Raw genomic sequence first — 20,064 nt, 5'->3', positions numbered from 1 at the left:
TAATGTTAGTATATTTCTACATGCATACACACACAGAGACACAGAGAGAGAGAGAGAGAGAGAGAGAGAGAGAGAGAGAGAGAGAGAGAGAGAGAGAGGGAGGGAGGGAGGGAGGGAGGGAGGGAGGGAGGGAGGGAGAGAGAGAGAGAGAGAGAGAGAGAGAGAGAGAGAGAGAAACACAGAAACACACACCAGTTCATTTATCCCTGCATGGACACTGTTATATTTATATTGAACATTTCAATTTTCCCTTAAGAGCAGGACGAGAAATTCATTTGGTTTAAATTGTACTGAAAGTGGCACTTTTTTCCCTCCCAATTTTTTTGCAAAGCAGCTTTCTGTACAAAGAAACCAATACGTCTGCGATGCAAAAATAACACACAAAAATACCTGAAGGGAACATTTTGTGCAAAACATAACAAAACAAAATGCTTTGTTGGGAAAGTTCATATTGGAAATGCAGGTTTTAAAAACTTGAAGCACATAATATTAATGCTTTTCTTTCTTTAAATGGAGACCCATTGAAAAGTGGGGTGGGGTGAAAGAAACTTTGTGTTGGATAAATTGAAAACCGGGGAACATTTTAATGGATTGCATTCATTCATCTCCATTTCCTTGCTTAGAGGTGACTCCCATTGAGTTCAACGGAGCATTTTTCCAGCCTACATCCTTATACTTGCAGACGGTGAAGAGGCTGAAAAGTTCTTTTGAGTCCATTAGAATATAGAAGAACAGAGTTGGAAAGGAGCTTGGAGGTCTTCTAGGCCACCCTTCTGCTCATTCAGAAGACCCCGTACCATTTCAGATAAATGATTGTCCAGTCTCTTTTTGAAAGCCTCCAGTGATGGAACACCCACAACTTCTGAAGACAAGCTATTCCATTGGTTGATTGCTCTAACTTTTAGGAATTTCCCCCTTAGCTCTAGGTTGCTTCTCTTCTTGGTTAGTTTCCATCCCTTGTTTGTAATTAATTAATTGCTGTTTGTAATGCGATCGAGCGGGTCCAGAGGCATTTCACGAGAAGAGTCCTCCACTCCTCTGCTCACAGTAGAATCCCTTATGCCACCAGGCTTGAAATTTAGGGCTTGGACAATCTGGAACTATGTCACCTGCAGTTGGACCTAAGCATAGTACACAAAATTGTTTGCTACAACGTCCTACCTGTCAATGACTACTTCAGCTTCAACCATAATAATACACAGGCAAACAGTTGATACAAACTCAAGGTTAACTGCTCCAAACTCGATTGCAGAAAATATGACTTCAGCAACAGAGCGGTCAACGCCTGGAATGCTCTATCTGACTCTATTGTTACATCCTCAAACCCCCACAGCTTCAACCTTAAGCTGTCTACCGTGGACCTCACCCCATTCCTAAGAGGTCCATAAAGGGGTGTGCATAAGCGCACCAGCGTGCCTACCATCCCTGTCCTACTGTCCCCATTTATTTGTATTCATTCATTTCATTCATGTCCATGTTTATACTTATACCTGCTACATATCTTGTGCATGTTTGACAAACTAATAAATAAATAATCACTATTAACGGCATAAAATGTTCATATTTCAGAATATACTGCACAGCCGAGTATTCCTCATGTTGGGGAGTTCAGCCTTCTCCAAATGAGGAAGTTGTGACATGACAGCAACATGACCTGCCCTTCTTGATCTCAAACAGCGAAAGACGAGACTCTGTAGAAAGGAATAATTATTGAATTGAAGAAAATCCCTCTGACTTTGTCTGGTCACTTCCAATTACAAATGAGGTACATGTTATAGCGGCGAAGCCATTTTTGAAACAGCTCCTTATTGTACAATGTCGAGCCAGACAGGATTCCCTGGAGAATACAAGCAGCACAGATTCAATATGACAAAAGAATCTTTGAATGTAGTTTTTTTTCCCTCCCGCTTTTATTATTATAATTTTAATTTCAGAAGCCTATTCCTCCCTTAGCCACCTTGTGTCCTACATTAATTTGTCTTTGGGGACTAGAGGAAACTGGAGTGGGCCATTTTAAAGTGTACGAAAAGGCTCTCTTTTCCTGCATTTCTAAAATTAGTTTTCCAAATTAATTAGTCACACTTAGCAGGGCTGGTTTTTTTCTTTTTCTTTTCTTTTTCTTTTTCCTTTTCTTTTTCTCGCATCTTCTACAAAGCCCAGCTGTAAGAATGTTTTCTGAATACTGTGTTATTTTGATTGTGATTGGCAGTCACAATCTTAATACATGAGTGCCTTGGTCCAGTGCAGTGATAGCAATAGTTTCAGAGGTGGGTTGCTACCGGTTTGGGCCAGATTGGACGAACCAATAGTAGCGGTGGCGGGAGGTTCCGCCCACCTGCCTGGACGCTCCTGCAAATGCGCTCCCAAACTGGTAGTAAGAAAATTGGCAACCCACCACTGAACACACAGTGTGTGTGTGTGTGTGTGTGTGTGTGTTTGTGTGTGCATGCACACACAAAATGATGACTAAGTTGCCCATAGTAGATGCCCCAATCACAGGAAAAGAAGATAATAACAGGAAGAATGGGTGAAGAATTAGAATCCTTCTCCTTTTTGCAGGAAAAGAAGTGGCAGAACCTGGGGGTGGAGTTAAAAGAGGGATCAGCCTGGAATCCTTCTGTAGCCACAAATGGTTTAAGTCCAACCCTCCTTGAATTCCATTGACCCTAATCTAATTTTTAGTTGAGAAGATTCTTATGGGGGTTTTCGCAATAAATCAGTTTAATCGGAACTTCAGGTGCGGACCTGATCTTTTGCACCTAACCCTTTAAGTTTTAAAATTAATATACTAGAAAGAGTGCAGAGAAGAGCAACAAAGATGATTAGGGGACTGGAGACTAAAACATATGAAGAACGGTTGCAGGAACTGGGTATGTTTAGCTTAAGAGAAAGAAGGACTAGGGGAGACATGATAGCAGTGTTCCAATATCTCAGGGGTTGCCACAAAGAAGAGGGAGTCAAACTATTCTCCAAGGCACCTGAGGGTAGAACAGGAAGCAATGGGTGGAAACTAATCAAGGAGAGAAGCAACTTAGAACTGAGGAGAAACTTCCTGACAGTTAGAACAATTAATCAGTGGAACAGCTTGCCTCCAGAAGTTGTGAATGCCCCAACACTGGAAGTCTTTAAGAAGATGTTGGATAGACATTTGTCTGAAACGGTATAGGGTTTCCTGCCTAGGCAGGGGGTTGGACTAGAAGACCTCCAAGGTCCCTTCCAACTCTACTATTGTATTATTGTATTATTGTATTATTGTATACTGCTTTCAGAATCCTGAATATGCTGGTCAATGAGTTACCACACACAGTTATACCATAATTCATACTTTTGGGGATATTTTTCGAATTTTGAAAATTATGCTGCCCTTTTTTCTTGGTTTGGTTGGGAGAGCATCTTCGCCAGATCCAGATATCCATATTTTATTTCTCTAAATTCCTGAAATGTCTAACCATTTTGTTAGTTATAGGGAGATGCATCCAAATGTCTTACCTTAGGCTCCCTTCAAAGGAGAACTGTGTTTTTTCTGGCAATCTTTATTTGCTCAGTCTCTACATATCTGAACAAATAGAATTGCCTCTTTTTCTCTCGGATGACAAAATAAACACAGTTCAAAAGTCTGAATCTGATTTACATGTTGCTGGACAGGATGGAGCCTAATAGCTTGAATTTATTATAGTTTTTTTTAGGTGCTTCCTGGTGTTAGATGTATTGACAGGAAGGTTTGGAGTGAAGTTGTTGCTACAGCAGGAAAACATTCAGTGAACAGGGGTCCCTAGTATTAATGCAAAACAGATGCTTTATAATTGCCTTGCTTTTTGACTTGTCCTGATTTGTTATCAGGACAATCCTGGTTTGTCATTCACACAGCCTGAAGGTGAAGCTAATTCTTGACATTTATTAACATTGTCAGTAATTTTCATAACATGCACATGCTTAGCAAAACAGAGTTGCTTAATTGCCTAATATAAACCTGTTGACTTTCTGTTTTGCCATTAGTCGTTCATGAATGCTGAAGTTTTGAGATTCTGACCCAGGCTAGTGTTCTGACCGAGTCTTCCCACCCGACAAAAAAACCCTTTATTAATTTACTGTGAATTCTGCTCATTCACATTTGGCAAAGTCTTTCCAGGGAGGATTTACAATCGCAGACCTTATCTGGCTTGGGGAGCTGCCAAGCCGATATCTGCAAAACTTGGCAAGGAGTCTCGGAGAGTCACGAACCAATTAAGGGAATGACTAGCACATATATTGTGGGAGGAACCTTTACCTTGTTGTTCAGGTCCCCCATTCAGCCTGGATGGCAGGAAATGGGGGGGAAAGTGTTTCATATCATTCAGATATGAATTTAGGAATGAGAGTGAGCCATTCTTTTTACAGCTTACCAGATTCAGTATTTACTCCACACTAACATTACAATCCCTTTGCTGAAGTTTGTGTGTAGTTCTTGCTTCCATGATCTTTTTGAGCTGCGTGGGGGTTGATCTTCTAAAGTCTCCCTTCAGATTTAATGGAAGTGCAGGAAGTCAGAAAAAAATCTGCTAACCATTCGAGAGATGGCTGGACAATGAAATATAATCATTCAGAAATCAAACATTCTTTGGATATTTTGCAATTAATGGAGTGTGAGGAACGTCTATCACGGGAACTTCTCTGGAATTTCATTTACTTCTGAAACAATTTTGAAAGCAATTTGCATGTAAGATGGACTGTAAAAAAGAGATCATTATCTCGGCCAGTAGATTTCAAAGGAAAAGCAACAGGGAGCAATTAAGTTTTGGAGGATAAAACTGTCCCATTACCAATATGGATTTAAAATCAATTTGCTGTCTGGCCTAACACTTTACAAGGATTTTATAGGTAGAATAGAACTATTTTACGCCTGTCTCCTAGGATAGCCTTATGTTCCAGCTTCATTGGGGTTGCCCAGAAATTCTATCATGATGGGGCTCATATGGATGATTGGGACTCAATACAAATTCCATTATTAGCACAGCTCATTGGAACTAAACCACGGGTGAAATTCAGCAGGTTCTGACAGGTTCTGGAAAACCAGCAGCGGAAATTTTGAATAGTTTGGAGAAGCGGCAAATCCCACCTCTGACTGGCCCCAGAGTGGGGTGGGAATGGAGACTTAGCAATATGCTTCCCCCAGGGGTGGGGAGGGAATGGGGATTTTTTCAGTATCCTTCCCCTGCCACACCCACCAAGCCACGCCCACAAATTGAAATGTTCAATATAAATATAACAGTGTCCATGTAGGGATAAATGAACTGGTGTGTGTTTCCGTGTTTCTCTCTCTCTCTCTCTCTCTTTGTCTCTGTCTCTCTCTCTCTCTCTCTGTCTCTCTCTCTCTGTCTCTCTCTCTCTCTCTCTGTCTCTCTCTGTCTCTCTCTCTCTGTCTGTCTCTCTCTGTCTCTGTCTCTGTCTCTGTCTCTCTCTCTCTCTCTGTGTGTCTCTCTCTCTGTGTCTCTCTCTCTGTGTTTGTGTGTGTGTGCATGTAGAAATATACTAACATTCAACACTGAACTAAACCAATGCTTTGAAGCAATATTTCTCAACTTTGAGATGGGTGACAGTTCCACTGAAGGTTCTTACTCAAATAAACTGGAACCCATACTTAGACAACTAAAAGTTCAGCCTTTCCCCCACAGTACTGCTGATCTCAGAATGAAAGGGGCAATGAGATGTGATACTAAGCAATAAATCCGATCTGAATAAGATGAATACAAAGAGGAATCCATACATTTTATGGAAACTTAGACCCTGGGTTGGTGGGGAGAGCAACATTCCAAGAGGTATTTCCTAGAATCATAGGGCTGGAAAGGATCTTGGAGGTCTTCTACTCCAACCCCCAGCCCAAGGCAGAAGTGCTTCTGCCATCCTAGACAAATGGTTGTCCAAACTTTTCTTAAAAACCTCCATCAGTGAATCACCCACAACTCCAGGAGGCAAGCTGTTCTCCTGCTTAATTGTTCTCACTGTCAGGAAATTCCTCCTTATTTCCAAGATGGATCTCCTTCTGATGAGTTTCGATCCATTGTGTTTTGTCCTGCCCTCAAGTGCTATGAAGAAGAATTTGATACACGTGTTTCTATATTTTTCACAATATTCCTATTTGTATCAATGCATGATATTTGGTTAGTGATATCTTACTATCAAAATATATAACCTTGTATAACCTTCTTACTGTTTAATTAAGTCAACTAGCAGTTGACTTGTGCAGGTAGTCAACTAGTAGTTGACTTGTGAATCAAGATAGAATCAAGATCCCGTGAAGTATTACACTTGGAATACTGCATTCAGTTTTGGTCGCCAAGATTTAAAAAAAGATGAGGAGACTCTAGAAAGAGTGCAGAGAAGAGCAACAAAGAGGATTAGGGGACTGGAGGATAAAACACATGAAGAACAGTTTCAGGAACTGAGTATGTCTAGTTTAATAAAAAGAAGGTCTAGAGGAGACATGATAGCAGTGTTCCAATATCTCAGGGACTGCCACAAAGAAGAGGGAGTCAAACTATTCTCCAAAGCACCTGAGGGTAGAACAAGAAGCAATAGATGGAAACTAATCAAGTAGAGAAACAACTTAGAACTAAGGAGAAATTTCCTGACAGTTAGAACAATTAATCAGTGGAACATCTTGCCTCCAGAAGTTGTGAATGCTCCAACACTGGAAGTTTTAAGAAGGGATTGGAAAACATTTGTCTGAAGTGGTGTAGGGTTTCTTGTCTAAGCAGGGGGTTGGACTAGAAAACCTCCAAGGTCCCTTCCAATTCTGATATTCTATTCTATTCTATTCTATTCTATTCTATTCTACTTTGATTCTCTCCCACAATTAACTCTTTTCTCTTTCTGACATTTTAAAATTGTTTTCCTTAAATCCTGGTGAAATTTGTGAACAGTGATAACTTCCTCCTATAGAAAAAAGGAACTAAATAACATTCTCACTGATTTTTATTTATTTTTTTTGCATCTCTCTTGTGTATGGTTTTACTCCAGCTTGGCTCCATCCATCAGATACTTGAAAACAATACTAATGATGCCTCATTAGATACTTTGTTCTTAATGGGTACACTGGAAACGTTAGCCCTTTTCCATTGGATGGATGACGAAATATAAAGAGCAAAACAAAAGAGAGCAATGCAAGATCACAAAAGGAAGGCAAAGAAAATTAAACATAAAGCTTGGAGATGAACAGATCCTGAAGTTGAGAGGTCTGATGCATTTAATGAAAAGCAGATGCCTATGAACGTTATTGTTATTGCTTTTAACAACAACCCAAAATAGTGTTGGAAAGAATGACTATTTTTAGAGAGTTTGCTTGCCCTCTGGAGCGCATGTGAAGTTTATTCATCCAGCTTCATAGTCTATGAATTCTGGAATGAAAACAAATCCCAGTTCGTTCCATGGTAATTGAGACATTTCACCCTTCTTTGGTGTAATTATATTGTCAAATGGAAGACTATTCAAGTAATTAGTAACATAATTAGGGGAGCTTTTGTGCTCACTCTGTCTTCAGCTGAAATACAATCTTTATTTCTAATGCCCTTCCCCCCCTTCCAGCACGCAGATAGCTAAAGGGAAGGGAAAAAGAAACACACACACACACACACACACACACACAAATCAGGCGACTAATGAACAGGGGAGCCATGCAAAATTGAAACTTAAAAAAAATATAGCCAGACAGACTTAACTCACCATCTTTAGACAATAAAGTGCTGGTCATATGAAAAGGAGGATTGCGGGACATAATATAATATAACTTCACATCTGTCAAGAGTTTGGTCTTTCTTGTGCTGAAGGATAATATGTTCAGATAATCATTAGACACTCAGAAAAAAACACTACCTTGTAGCAATACACGGGCATGGCTGTTAAAATCTGGGGGAGGCAGGAATCAATGAAAACAGCCTCCCTTGGATAGAATTTAGCATGTGTTTATGTCTGTATGTCTGTCTCCTGCTTGTTTTGTATTAAAATAAAACCCCCAAGACCACAGAGGAGGCATTCAGTAACAAAGACACTGTTGAATTTCATAAATATTTTACAAGCTTGTCGACTGGTAGATTTGGCTTCGGTTTGGTCTGCTCAGTTGAAGTTATTTTTATTCCTCGTGCAATGATCCCCTCTCCCGGCATTCATAAAGTGGAGTTCACGTTAAGTCGGATCATTAAAAAGGTAAACACGGTAGACATGTGTTGTGAGAGCAAGGTTCCCATGAGCTACGCAGAACTTCTACCGCAGAACAGATGTATGGACTACAAATTACCAAAGTAAATAACTAAATTAAAATGGAACTGAATGTCTATTCTAAGTCAGGTGAAATAAGTTTTGAAGACCCCTTCAAACTTTACATTGATTCAAAGACCCCCAATTTGTTTTGATGCATCCCCTTTATTTTGATGGGAAGGTTTGATTTAATGGCCTTCAGATGGACTCTTGAAATCAAATCTTCTCATAGACCTACCAAGATGTTCCTTTTATTGTCATGCATTTCAATTCTCTTTGGTGAGAGACACCAAAGATTGAAATAATATGAATGGAAGTTGAGGTGAACGTCCACCAACATTATAATATCATGCAGTTGTGCTTTTTTCCCATTCATTTATTTCTTACTAGTTTCCTTTTCCATTTAATAGTCAGCTTTGGGTACACATGCAACATGCTTGAACTTCATTGAACTGTTTGGTGTTTTCCAATCATGCTGCCGTTGGATTTCTCCAAAGTTTTCATTTCATTGAAAGAGGATTTTCTTCCTTATCCTTTGGATGCTTTAGAAGTTCTCATAATAATTACTGTTGAGTCTGTTTTAGCACTGCCAATAATTCTTCTTAAGCAGCTGCTATGGTTTTCTTGTAAGATATGACCCGTCAGTCTGCAGATTTCCTAACTGTCCAAGCAGATTTTGGATTGAAGCCCAACATTTTTAAATGACTCAGGTTGTTTTCTTTCCATGATAAAGGAAGCACATTGTGGAGTCCTTGGTGGTCTCTGAGCTTGGTTGTTTGCTTGCAGATATTTCACTAGCTAACAAGGTAACATCATTAGTGCAAGTGAGTGTGAGGTGTGTTCTCTGTTTTTATACAGAGGTTTGCCCTGCCAGGTTGTTGGGTGGTGATGTTTTTCCCTTGGGCATCATTTCCTTTTCCTAAAAACCAATAGGGTATTGTTTTCAGCTTGGTTGTTTGTCTGGTGTTAATCCCTGCTTATCTGGGTATTGATTGCTTATCAGATTTTTTTTGTTTACTTCTTAGGTTTTTAATGTTTGTGTTTAAATATGACTTACCTCTATGTATCTACTGATGTCTGATTTCTTTTTTCCGAATATCAAATTTCAAGAATTCTTTAGCATTTTTGGATTTAGCTTGCTCTAGGAAGCTCCCAGTTGCCTAGCTGAAAGTATGGTTGAGTCTGCCCATGTGTTGTGAGATTAAGCAGTTTTCATCCTGCTTCCAACTGGTAGTCGGCTTTCAGAGATGCTTCTGTTCATTCACTCTATAGCATAAATTGTTTAATAAACTTCAATTTTCTGTGAACGAAAATCTACAGATGTTTTAAACTAAGAAACATACAAAACTTCTTTTACCTGTTAATTCTTAGGGGTGCCTTTTTCTTTTCCTTCTCTCTGAAATCTTTTATTTGAGATGGGGCAGCTGCAATAGTGCAGCGTGTTCCGAATGCAACTACATGATTTCATTTAGATCAACCAGTTCTGAAGTTAAAAATGGATGTGCATTTAGTTATTTTAAATGTTAAAATAGATCTAATAATAATCCTGGAACTTAATTTTTCCCTCTTAATTAACAACCCACAACAGATGGATAGACAGGCCAGATGTTAATTTCTGCAGACTTCAATCTGCTTAAAAACACTGTACATTAGCAAAAACTGGAAAAAAAATGTTATGGCTTAGATGCTAACTACATCCAGTTTTCCAGATGTATTTTATATATGGCAGCATCTGTATATTTCCAGAGAATGCTGTGATTTCATTTTTTTTCAGAGCATCTTTCTATTTCCAAAGCCTTTCAAATGTTAATTAGAATCCAATTGCAATCATATTTTAATGCTTTGCTTTCTTTTGTAAAAAAGCACAAGACCAAAGTACCCATCTGTGGGTTATCTAAGTCTTCTATTGTTTCCGTTCTCGTCCTCAAAACAGAATTGTTGAGTAACTGTCCATTAATCTTTAGTTCTGCTCCTTTCTCAAGCAGATTCTGTCCATGTTTGTAACCAAGCAGTAGCATTACTATTAAAATGGGTCTTTTTTAAAGGAAACCATTTCACTTTGTACATATTAAATTATACTTGGCTGAACCATAGTTTACAAAACTGACCCTTTTGCTTGAATTGCCAGAATGTATGGAAGCATAAACTATTCATAGTTGCTGGATTCAGATAATACTTTGAGCCATAAACCAGCCAAGCTAATTTTTAACCTAGCATTATTTATGAACTTGCCCACTGTTTACAATAAAAGGCCAATAATATATAAAAAACATTGAGCAGTCAAAACTTACAATATTTATTGAAAGAAATCCCCTTGTGGTTTATTGTTGTGGAAGGAACTCCTTGAAAATATTACCAAGTTGTTCTATTCAATATAGATATATAGATATGAAGATAGATAGATATATCTTCATCTTCTAGGGTTTTAGTAAAGGTTTTGTTTTGGTTCAATAAATTCTGAAACATGTTATTCTGTAAGTGTTTAATAGTACTAGTGCTTTTGAATACTGTTGAGTTTGAAAGTGTTGATCTTATTATCAAAACATAAAAAGGTTACTCTCTCACTTTGAATTCCTGATTTGCAGTGTGGATATGATAAACCCCCCTTTAGTTCTTAGAATTATACCAATTTCTGAAATAATGCACATTGGAAATGGTCAGTAATATTTATGGTAGCTTTTGTTCCAGTCCTATGATGAAACATAGAACATTTTCTTATATTGTCATTTTGCTTATAAATCAGATTTCCTATCTGTAGCTAAAGATTAATATAGAACAACTGGAAATTAGCAGAGCATAGCTGATTGAAATTACATGGGCATAAGAATCAAAAGACTATCTGGCCTTCTTTGAGTAATATCTTCTTATAGTAATTGCCCAATAATTACTTACTGGGATTATACACGTTCTTTATTCCAGATTAAGAATTTGCCTTTCCACTAGCACGGTTGGTCATCTAGATGTCTTACCTCATGGCTGTATCAGATGCTGGATGAATCCTTCCCAAAAGATCACAGGTAAGTTGTAAGATTCTAAATTGATCTCCTATATCAGGTATGTCTATCAACCACCAGACAAGCTGATTAAGTAAAATCATTTCCATAAGCTGCTTGCACATCATCCTCACACTAACCAGAAAAGTCATTGCAGGACAAAGCGATCTTAAAATGTAGGCATAACCCTGGAATTTGACTAAGGCTGGACAATTTTTGAACTTTAGGGTGCTCGGTACTTACAGGTCTTCATTTATTGAAGCAATTTCTGTGCTATTTGCCTTGCACAAAAGCAAATAATAGGCACTTTGAAGTAGAATAAAATGCAACCGTTACAACTAATTCTTAATAATCAATTAAGTGCATTAAAGCATGTGCATAGTAATCCATCTAGATATATATTTATGACAGTCATGAAAGCTCTTGGTAGAGAAACAGATCTATAGAAGGTTTCTGAAATGGGTGTGAGTGAAGGTAGCTTTCCAGAGAAGGGTCACCAGCAGAGCAAAAGGTACCCTGTTAGATAGCCAGTTGGCATCTATATGCTTCAGCCTAGAGAAGCAGGACTTCTTCCAATTTTGTTAGCCATTGCCAATTGTCCTCATTAGGTGGCAACATCTATTTAGACCTTGTTTAGACTTGGAAGCTAAGCTGACTATACTGTTGTAGAAAAACTTAAGGTTGTTGTTAGTTTATTGCCGTCAGTATCAAAGATAGCATGACTCTTTGTATCAGCTGTTGGAGAACCTGAGTGGAAAAGGGTAATTGCCTTCACGTTCAACTGTTGGGCTTATTGTTGTTGACTGTTGGGGCCAGGACAGTAGACTACACAGATGTTTTTTCTTCTTCTTTTGCCTGAAGCAGTGTGATTGTCCTTGGGTTCCATTGAGTTCTTGATATTTATGTCATTATTTATTTCTGTTGATAGAGAACATCTCTCTATTAGTTCTCCCCTGAGGGGGAAAAAAGCAACAGATTTATATACATGCAAAGAGAAACACATGCACGTATTCACACACATCGTTATGGACACATTATTGTCGTACTGGAAGGTGTATACTTCTGAAATCATGCATCTTGGCAATGGCCAGGAATATTTAGGATGGCTGAGGCAAGTTGACAATGTTCAAGTTGACAACACCTTGAGTTAGGAGGACAGGTCTTAAAAAGGGTGGAACAATTTGAATACCTTGATAGCATCATGGATACAGAGGGGGGAACAGTAGCAGATGTGAAATGCTGAATAGGTAAAGTAACTGCCTATTCAAATGCACCCAGCATGGATTATATCCATCATAAATCAAGATCAGATTATTTAATGCCATTGTCATACTACGTGTGTGTGTGTGTGTGTGTGTGTGTTTTCCAGCATAACTCTGGAACTCCTCAACCAATTTCAACCAATTTCAACCAAACTTGGTACACAAATGACTTACTTTCTGGAAACAAATATGTGTGTGTCTGTAAGATACCCCTAAAACCCCTCAGGATGTATGTTCTGTTAAGATACATCCTCTTGTGCCTTAAATGACTTTTACTGTACTGCCGTAAAATGGCTTCTACTGCACAGTGCAGTGGAGTTGTCATAGTAACAGCTTCACAATATTCCACAAGGGGGCTCCCTCTGGTAAGGGGCAAAATTCAACATGAGAAATTACCTTGGTCTCGACAGTTTCTCCCTATAAATAAATACTCAGGCAACGCTGGATTATTGGCTAGTTATTCATAAGCACAAGGTCTTCCAACAATGCTGTCTCAGAAAGTCTCTTGGTATCTAATAGTAGGACCATGTCACAAATGAGGAGATTCTATAAAGAAGTAATTCCTGAAGACTCTCTGAGATAGTGACAGAACAGAGAATGTGCTTCGCTGGACATGTGCTCCGCATGAGTGAGCAACGTCCAGCAAAGATTGCAATTCATTGGAAACCACCAGATGGTCAGAGACAAAGAGGAAGGCCAAAGAGAACTGGCGCCAAACATTTCAGGGAGGTCTGAAAAACATCAACCTTAAATGGAAGGATGGGGACACCGTAGCTGCTGACTGAAAACTGTGGAGCATGCTTGCAGCCCAATGTGCTTAGAACAGGACATGAGAATAATAATGATTCTCTTCTGTCTGTCTGTCTGTCTGTCTGTCTGTCTGTCTGTTTGTCTGTCTGTCTGTCTGTCTGTTTGTCAAACATGTACAAGATAACAAGAATAGGTATGAACATAAACAGGAACAAAAGAAGTAAATACAGATAAATGGGAATAGTAGGACAGGGACAATAGCACACTGGTGCGCTTATGCATGCCCCCTTTATGGACCTCTTAGGAATGGTGTGAGGTCGACGGTAGGCAGTTTGAGGTTGAAGCCGTGAGAGTTTGAGAATGTAACAAAAGAGTCGGGTAGAGCATTCCAGGCGTTGACCACTCTGTTCCTGAAGTTGTATTTTCTGCAATTGAGTTTGAAGCGGTTTACCTTGTATCGATTATTGCCAGTGTATTATTGTACTTGAAGCTGAAGTAGTCGTTGACAGGCAAGATATTGTAACGGACAATTTTGTGTACTATGCTTAGACAGCAGGCGGCATAATTCCAGATAGTCCAAGCCCAGAATTTCAAGCCTGGTGGCATAAGGAATTCTATTATGAGTAGAGGAGTAGTAACTTCAGCCCTGTCTGGGTGCTTTAACTTCAAATATGCCATTTTAAGGCATAGGATACTTAAATGTTGACTTTAATCTTGTGAGAGTTCATGAAGAGCTTTGATACGAAAGCTTCATTCAGGCGGTGCTTGTGTTTGTTTGTTCTAAAAACTCAATAAATACAGCAAGCAGGGTGAGTTTCGACTTAAACCGGAACAGCGCTATCTTTATCCCTTTCAAAATTCATTTATTTACAGAGATGTCTGCTCGGTGTTGGAGGTTTGTCTTGAATGTTTCCTTTTCTGCTCCCCAAAAACAAGTGGCCCAGCAGGGATCAAAACAGATTTGAGTCATGTTAAAGAGGACACACAGCCTTTGTCCATTGGCTGACTTACTCATCAGCTGATTAAAGACATTGTAGCCTTTAATTACCTGTGTTTTGATTGCTTAAGTAAAGGCTAATGTGGATATATGGCATGAACAGAGATGAATGCAGTTGTCAACATACGTTGTCTTTGTAAATAGTTGTGAGGAAACCTAAGTAGACTTTGGACAGGAGACAGGGGAATCTTAGATCTTTCCTTGCAAATTGCATAAACTTCACCTTTTGCATTTTGATGTGTGCTAAGTGGGAATCATATCATACGTACTGTATAAGTGGATCTTCAATTTTTCTCTTAGGAGCAGTGGTGGGTTCCTACCAGTTTGGCCCAGTTTGGTCAAACTGGTAGTAGTTTGGTGGCCTGGGTCGCTGGAAACGGCAGCGACCCAGGCCTGCCACACCCCCGAACCAGTTCCCCAGATGCCACCATTGATGCTGCCATCTTGTTTTTCAATTTTAATAACACTGTGCGTGTGCATGCAGCACACATCAAGCACACGTAAACTGGCAGTAGTGCCTGCTGGAACCCACTTCTGCTTAGGAGTTTTGGAAAATATAGTTAAAAAAACACAAGCTGTATTCATAGGCGTCATTAGCAAGTAAGAGAATGTGCTTTAGTTTGTAATTCCTTTGGAGTTTTGTTCACTTCTTTCTTCTTTTTCTCATATTATAAAATCATTAAGGCCACATCTCTCGGTCAGACTTTTAAATATAAATGGCTGTATTATTCCTGATTTAATTGACTTGGCAGATCTTGTAAAAGCTAAGCAGGGTCAGATCTGGTTAATGCTTAGAGATGAGACCTCTATAAAATCCCAGGGCTGTAAGTTAGACTGAGAAGTCAATAAGAACACCTTCGAAGAAGACATTGGCAAATCACTTCCATATTGTTGCCAAGGAGACTGCATGAACAGAGAGGTGTCTACTGGGAGGGAGCCGGCAATGGGAGGGGGGGTGTCAAATGATTAAAGCAATATTGTGCCATTGCAGCGCAAATACCACCCTTTTAGAGCTAGATTCCTCATTACGGTCAATGACCAGAAAACTCCTGTAATGTCCCAAAGGTACTTTTTTCAGGAGGCAACTGGACTTTCTTTGAAGACTTTTCGCTTCTCATCCAAAGAAGCTTCTTCAGCTCTGACTGGATGGTGGGGGAATGGAAGGATTTATACTCCTTGCAGACAGCTGGTCATTTGCATCCTCTTAATGAGTCATTAACACTGTCCTTTCAACAGTTCCAAGAAGGCTCCACATCCATTTGCACCTCTCAGGTGACTCCTATGACACAGATAAACCTCCAGGTGACCTCAATAACTCACTACAAGGATGCAAATGATGAAGAAGCTTCTTGGATGAGATGTTCCATTGAACATCTTCAATGGAAAACCAGGAAATCCAGTTGCCACTTGAAAAAGCACCTCTGGGACAATCGTGACCTGGATGACTATACCCCTGTTATATGTGTGTTGTGACATTACACATGTGTACAAAAGGTTGCAGAGGCCCAATGTCATTTTCATTATTTTGACTGAGGTAAGGAACAGTTTGAAATTACAATGGGTTTTAAAAAGGGACTTATGACTGTTTTTCACACTTACAACTGTTGCACCACCCCCATGGTCATAAAGTCAAAAGTCAAGCACTTGGCGTCTGACTCAAATTTATGACAGTTGCAGTGTCCCAGGGTAATATGGTCACCTTTTATGACTTTCTGACAAGAAAAGTCAACAGGGAAGACAGAGTTACATAACAATCATATTACTAGCTTAACCACTGCACCGATTCACTTAACAACTGTGGCAAGAAAGGTTGTAAAATGAATCAGAACTCACTGTCTTGCTTAGCAACCAAAATGTTCAGCTCCATCGTGGTCATCAGTTGAGGACTATATCTCAATGACTCTGCATGGACCTGTCCATGTGGACACCAGGAGGCAAGGTGAGCAAATGAACAAAATACACGATGCAAAGTTTATATATAAAAAATAACATGAATGTCAGAATTAATTGCCAACCGTTGGATGCTTTTAGATAAGGATTAATACCATATCATGTTTAACCCTGTGTCAACGTGACTCAGATCTTTACATTGGCTGCTAAAACAGAGATGCAGTCTTTATAAAGAAATGCAAAAACATTTATGTTGCCGCCATGCAAAGTTTTTCAACAAATTTCGGAACATTTCCTTACTGAACTGTTATCTGCTGCCAAGGCTATTGGCAGGAATGGGCTTCACTATATAAATAGCATAGGGCCATTGCCAAAGACAGAAATTATTATCAAGGGAAATGATGAAAGTAAGGGTAAACGTTTAAGAGTTAGTAAGGAAAGGGCTTTGCTAGGTTCCCAAACAGTAGTCCAATCTATTTCTGTCTCTCCCCCACCCTGCCCTACCCAGCGCTAAAAAGAACACAGGTATTCATGCGAGAAAGAACTGCTTTCAATTAACGGTCCATTTGGTTGAAACAAAACACATTTTGAAATATTGCTTAATTCCTTGATGGAAGGCAGTGGATACTGGAATGACAGTATAATTAGAGTTATCGATTGATTAAAGGCTCTTAGTCCATTACCAACTGGCTTTTAATTGAATAACCAATTAAACCTAAATAAATTTGCATATCATCACAACCCTTGGCAGGGTTTCTAACGCACGTTAAGTTGGAGACAACTTTAATAGAAAGCACCACTTTAACTTTCTGCGACCTTTACTCTCGAGATTTTCATCCAAGATACTGAACAATCATTCTTCGAATGAAAACACTCCAGGTGCTTTAGAAACAAGTTCAAATTCCATCAGCACTGTGCTAAATATAAATGCAAGAGACTGACAGTCATGTCTGCTGAGTGCTTAAGGGAAAAAAAAAACACCCAGCTTTTTTTTGCCACCAGAAAACTCATGTATGCTTTACATTAAAAAGGAAAAAGGAAATGTTGAAGAGTCACATGGGACTTACAGGAACACAAAGGTTTAATGTCCTCTACTCCAAAAAAACCAGAACAGAATATTTTATTATGGTCAATAACCGATATAGGATGTACTCTTGAATTTCAGCATCACTGATACCAGGAAATAAATCTACAATGTATTTTTCTTCCAAAGATTTATTAGTTGTCTTATAGTTAATAGTTGCCCTATAGTTAATAGCTCCGGTGATGCTGTTCAATAAATCTAGAGTCCATATAAATCATCCAATCAAAGGTATAGCGATACGCTTCTTTAAAAACAGCAATCTATTAAAATAGCAGACATGAGAAAGGCATGGCAAGAATATTCAAAGGAGATCCTATGAGTAGCTCATAAATGGCAATTTTAAGGATTTGTGAGGAAGACAAAAAGTAACGAATGAAGGCAAATATACATGTCCCAGAATAATGTTGCAGGATCCAATCTGGGTCAGTCATTTAGTCTTCCGAGCTTTTGGTCTTGTACTGGAATGGCCCATCCTTAGGGAACTTTCCTCTCACCAGAGAGTGAGCTATTCTATGCATAGTATTTATGTAGTGCCTGGCTGTGTGTGTCTTTTTAGTTGTTGATTGGGCTGTTGATGCACTATTCTTTGGTCATTAGCTGTTGTTTCCTTCTGCTGTCAAGTCCTGGGAGCATATAAGAAACAAGCATTTGGCAGCAGAAGGAAACAACAGCCAACAACTTACTAGCTGGCCATCAACAATTAAAAAGCCATACACAACCAGGCACGTGTTCTTGTTTTGTGCTGGTCATTGTCTCCATCCATGCAATTGTGCTGGTCTCCATTCATAGATTTTTTTTTGACTAAGGTAAAAGTAAAGGCTCCCCTCGGACATACGTGCTAGTTGTTCCCGACTCTAGGGGGTAGTGCTCATCTCTGTTTCAAAGCCCAAGAGACAGCACTATCCAAAGACGTCTCCATGGTCATGTGGCCAGCATGACTAAATGCCGAAGGCTCACGGAACGCTGTTACCTTCCCACCAAAGGTGGTCCCTATTTTTCTACTTGTATTTTTACGTGCTTTTGGACTGCTAGGTTGGCAGAAGCTGGGACAAGTAATGGGAGCTCACTCCGTTACATTACTTTTCTGATATTACAAGCTCAGTGTCTTAGCCACTGAGCCACCGCTTCCCCTATTTTTGACAATTTTTTGACAATTTTTTGACTATTCTCACTTAATTGTGAGCTGTTCTTACAATGCATCCAAAGTGTGAGAAGATGGGGTTCACACCACTAGAGAAATGACTGGACAGTGTCTAACAAAACATGCCCTCTATACACGTCTTCTTTAATGGTAAATGCTCCAACATAGGATAGATTGCTTTGGTAGTTTTTTCCCCCTATCCAAAACTCCTGAGGGTAGTACAAGAAGCATTGAGTGGAAGCTCACTAAAGAGAGATCCAACCTGGAACTATGGAGAAACTTTCTGACAGTGAGAATAATTAGTCAATGAAACAGCTTATCTCCGGGAGTTGAGTTGTGGGAGATGGTGGACTCTCTGTCACTAAAATATTTGAAGTTTTCCCCTGTCCGGTCATGAAGGATTGGTGCTCATATCCAACTCTCAGCCAAGGGAATGTGTGGTGTCTGAGAGATGCTTCTATCATCATGTGCCCAGAAAGACAATATGGAACACAGTAACCTTCTGGGCTGAAGTGGTATCTATTTATCCACTTTCATTTGCATGCTTTTGAACCACTAAATGGCCAGGAGTTGGGGCAAGTACAAGAGCTCATCCCATCACACAGCACTCAGGTCTTAAACCCGGGCAGTCAGCTTTCCACTTTCCATTTGATAAACAAAATTGTCTGCTACAACGTCCTACCTGTCAATGTCTACTTCCGCTTTAACCACAATAATACATGGGCAAGCAACAGATACAAACTCAAGGTACACCACTCCAAACTTGATTGCAGAAAATACGACTTCAGCCACAGAGTGGTCAACGCCTGGAAAGCACTACCTGACTCCGTTGTTACATCCTCTAATTCTCAAAACTTTAACCTTAAACTGTCTACCGTGGACTTCACACCATTCCTAAGAGGTCTGTAAGGGGGCGTACATAAGTACACCAGCGTGCCTGCCATCCCATTTATTTGTATTCATTTCTTACGTATACCCGCCTATACTTATATGTTTGTATGTTATATTTATACTTATACTTATTTTCTCATACATGCTTGACAAACCCAAATCCCACCACCCCTTTTCTATCAGCAGAGATAATTAAATTGAGCCTAGCTAATTGCTTGAGATTCTGTTAATTGTGGACTCTTGCCATGGCAGAGATTGGTCTAGATTATTTTGCCCAACATTCATATCCAATCAAGTGTTCCATGAAAAGAAGAATCAGTTCAGATCAGCACTTCCTTAAATGGTTCGGGGAGACTGTGCTTTTGACGTGTCCTTATCCAATTAGACAATGTGACATACAAGGTGAACTCGTTCCTATGGACGAAGGAAATAGGAACCAGATGTAGCCATGCGTGGTGATTCCTCCCCATTTAATCTTTTTTTCTATTTCTCCAGTGTCCAGACTAAATGGGGTGAAAGGCTACATCTGGGAGGGCAATTAGCATTTCTTTCAGGAAAATGGATAAGCAATTCAAGCTTGCAAAAACATTCACAACTATGTGGTTCCAATTAGCAAATGAAAACACATGAGTGAACAGTAGAACATTAAACGTGTGTGCGCCAATGCCCAACAGTGGGACAATGTAGCAACAGACTGACACAGGAAAGACTAAAGGTTCATGTAAAACCAAAGGCTCATTGCCAATAGCTACCCAACCTATATCTATTTTTGAAAAAAGAAGATGCTAATTATTATTTCAGTGCAATGAACAGTTAGTTGAACTTGA

The 20,064-nt window shown here is 39.4% G+C and overlaps 1 protein-coding gene across 1 annotated transcript in view; it reads left to right on the top strand.

Moving 5' to 3' along the window:
• LOC309397428 (uncharacterized protein) overlaps positions 1 to 20,064 on the top strand; it is a 603,241-nt gene that overhangs the window by 333,982 nt on the left and 249,195 nt on the right. Inside the window, exon 4 of the mRNA XM_081963449.1 lies at positions 11,149 to 11,246. Coding sequence (XP_081819575.1) covers positions 11,149 to 11,246 — 98 coding nt within the window. The remainder of the gene's footprint in view (positions 1 to 11,148; positions 11,247 to 20,064) is intronic.

This window comes from Natrix helvetica (genome assembly GCF_964273705.1).
Source record: "Natrix helvetica genome assembly, chromosome: 10".
In the NCBI taxonomy this organism is placed as follows: Eukaryota; Metazoa; Chordata; class Lepidosauria; order Squamata; family Natricidae; genus Natrix; species Natrix helvetica.
This window is presented reverse-complemented; position numbering and strand designations above follow the sequence as displayed.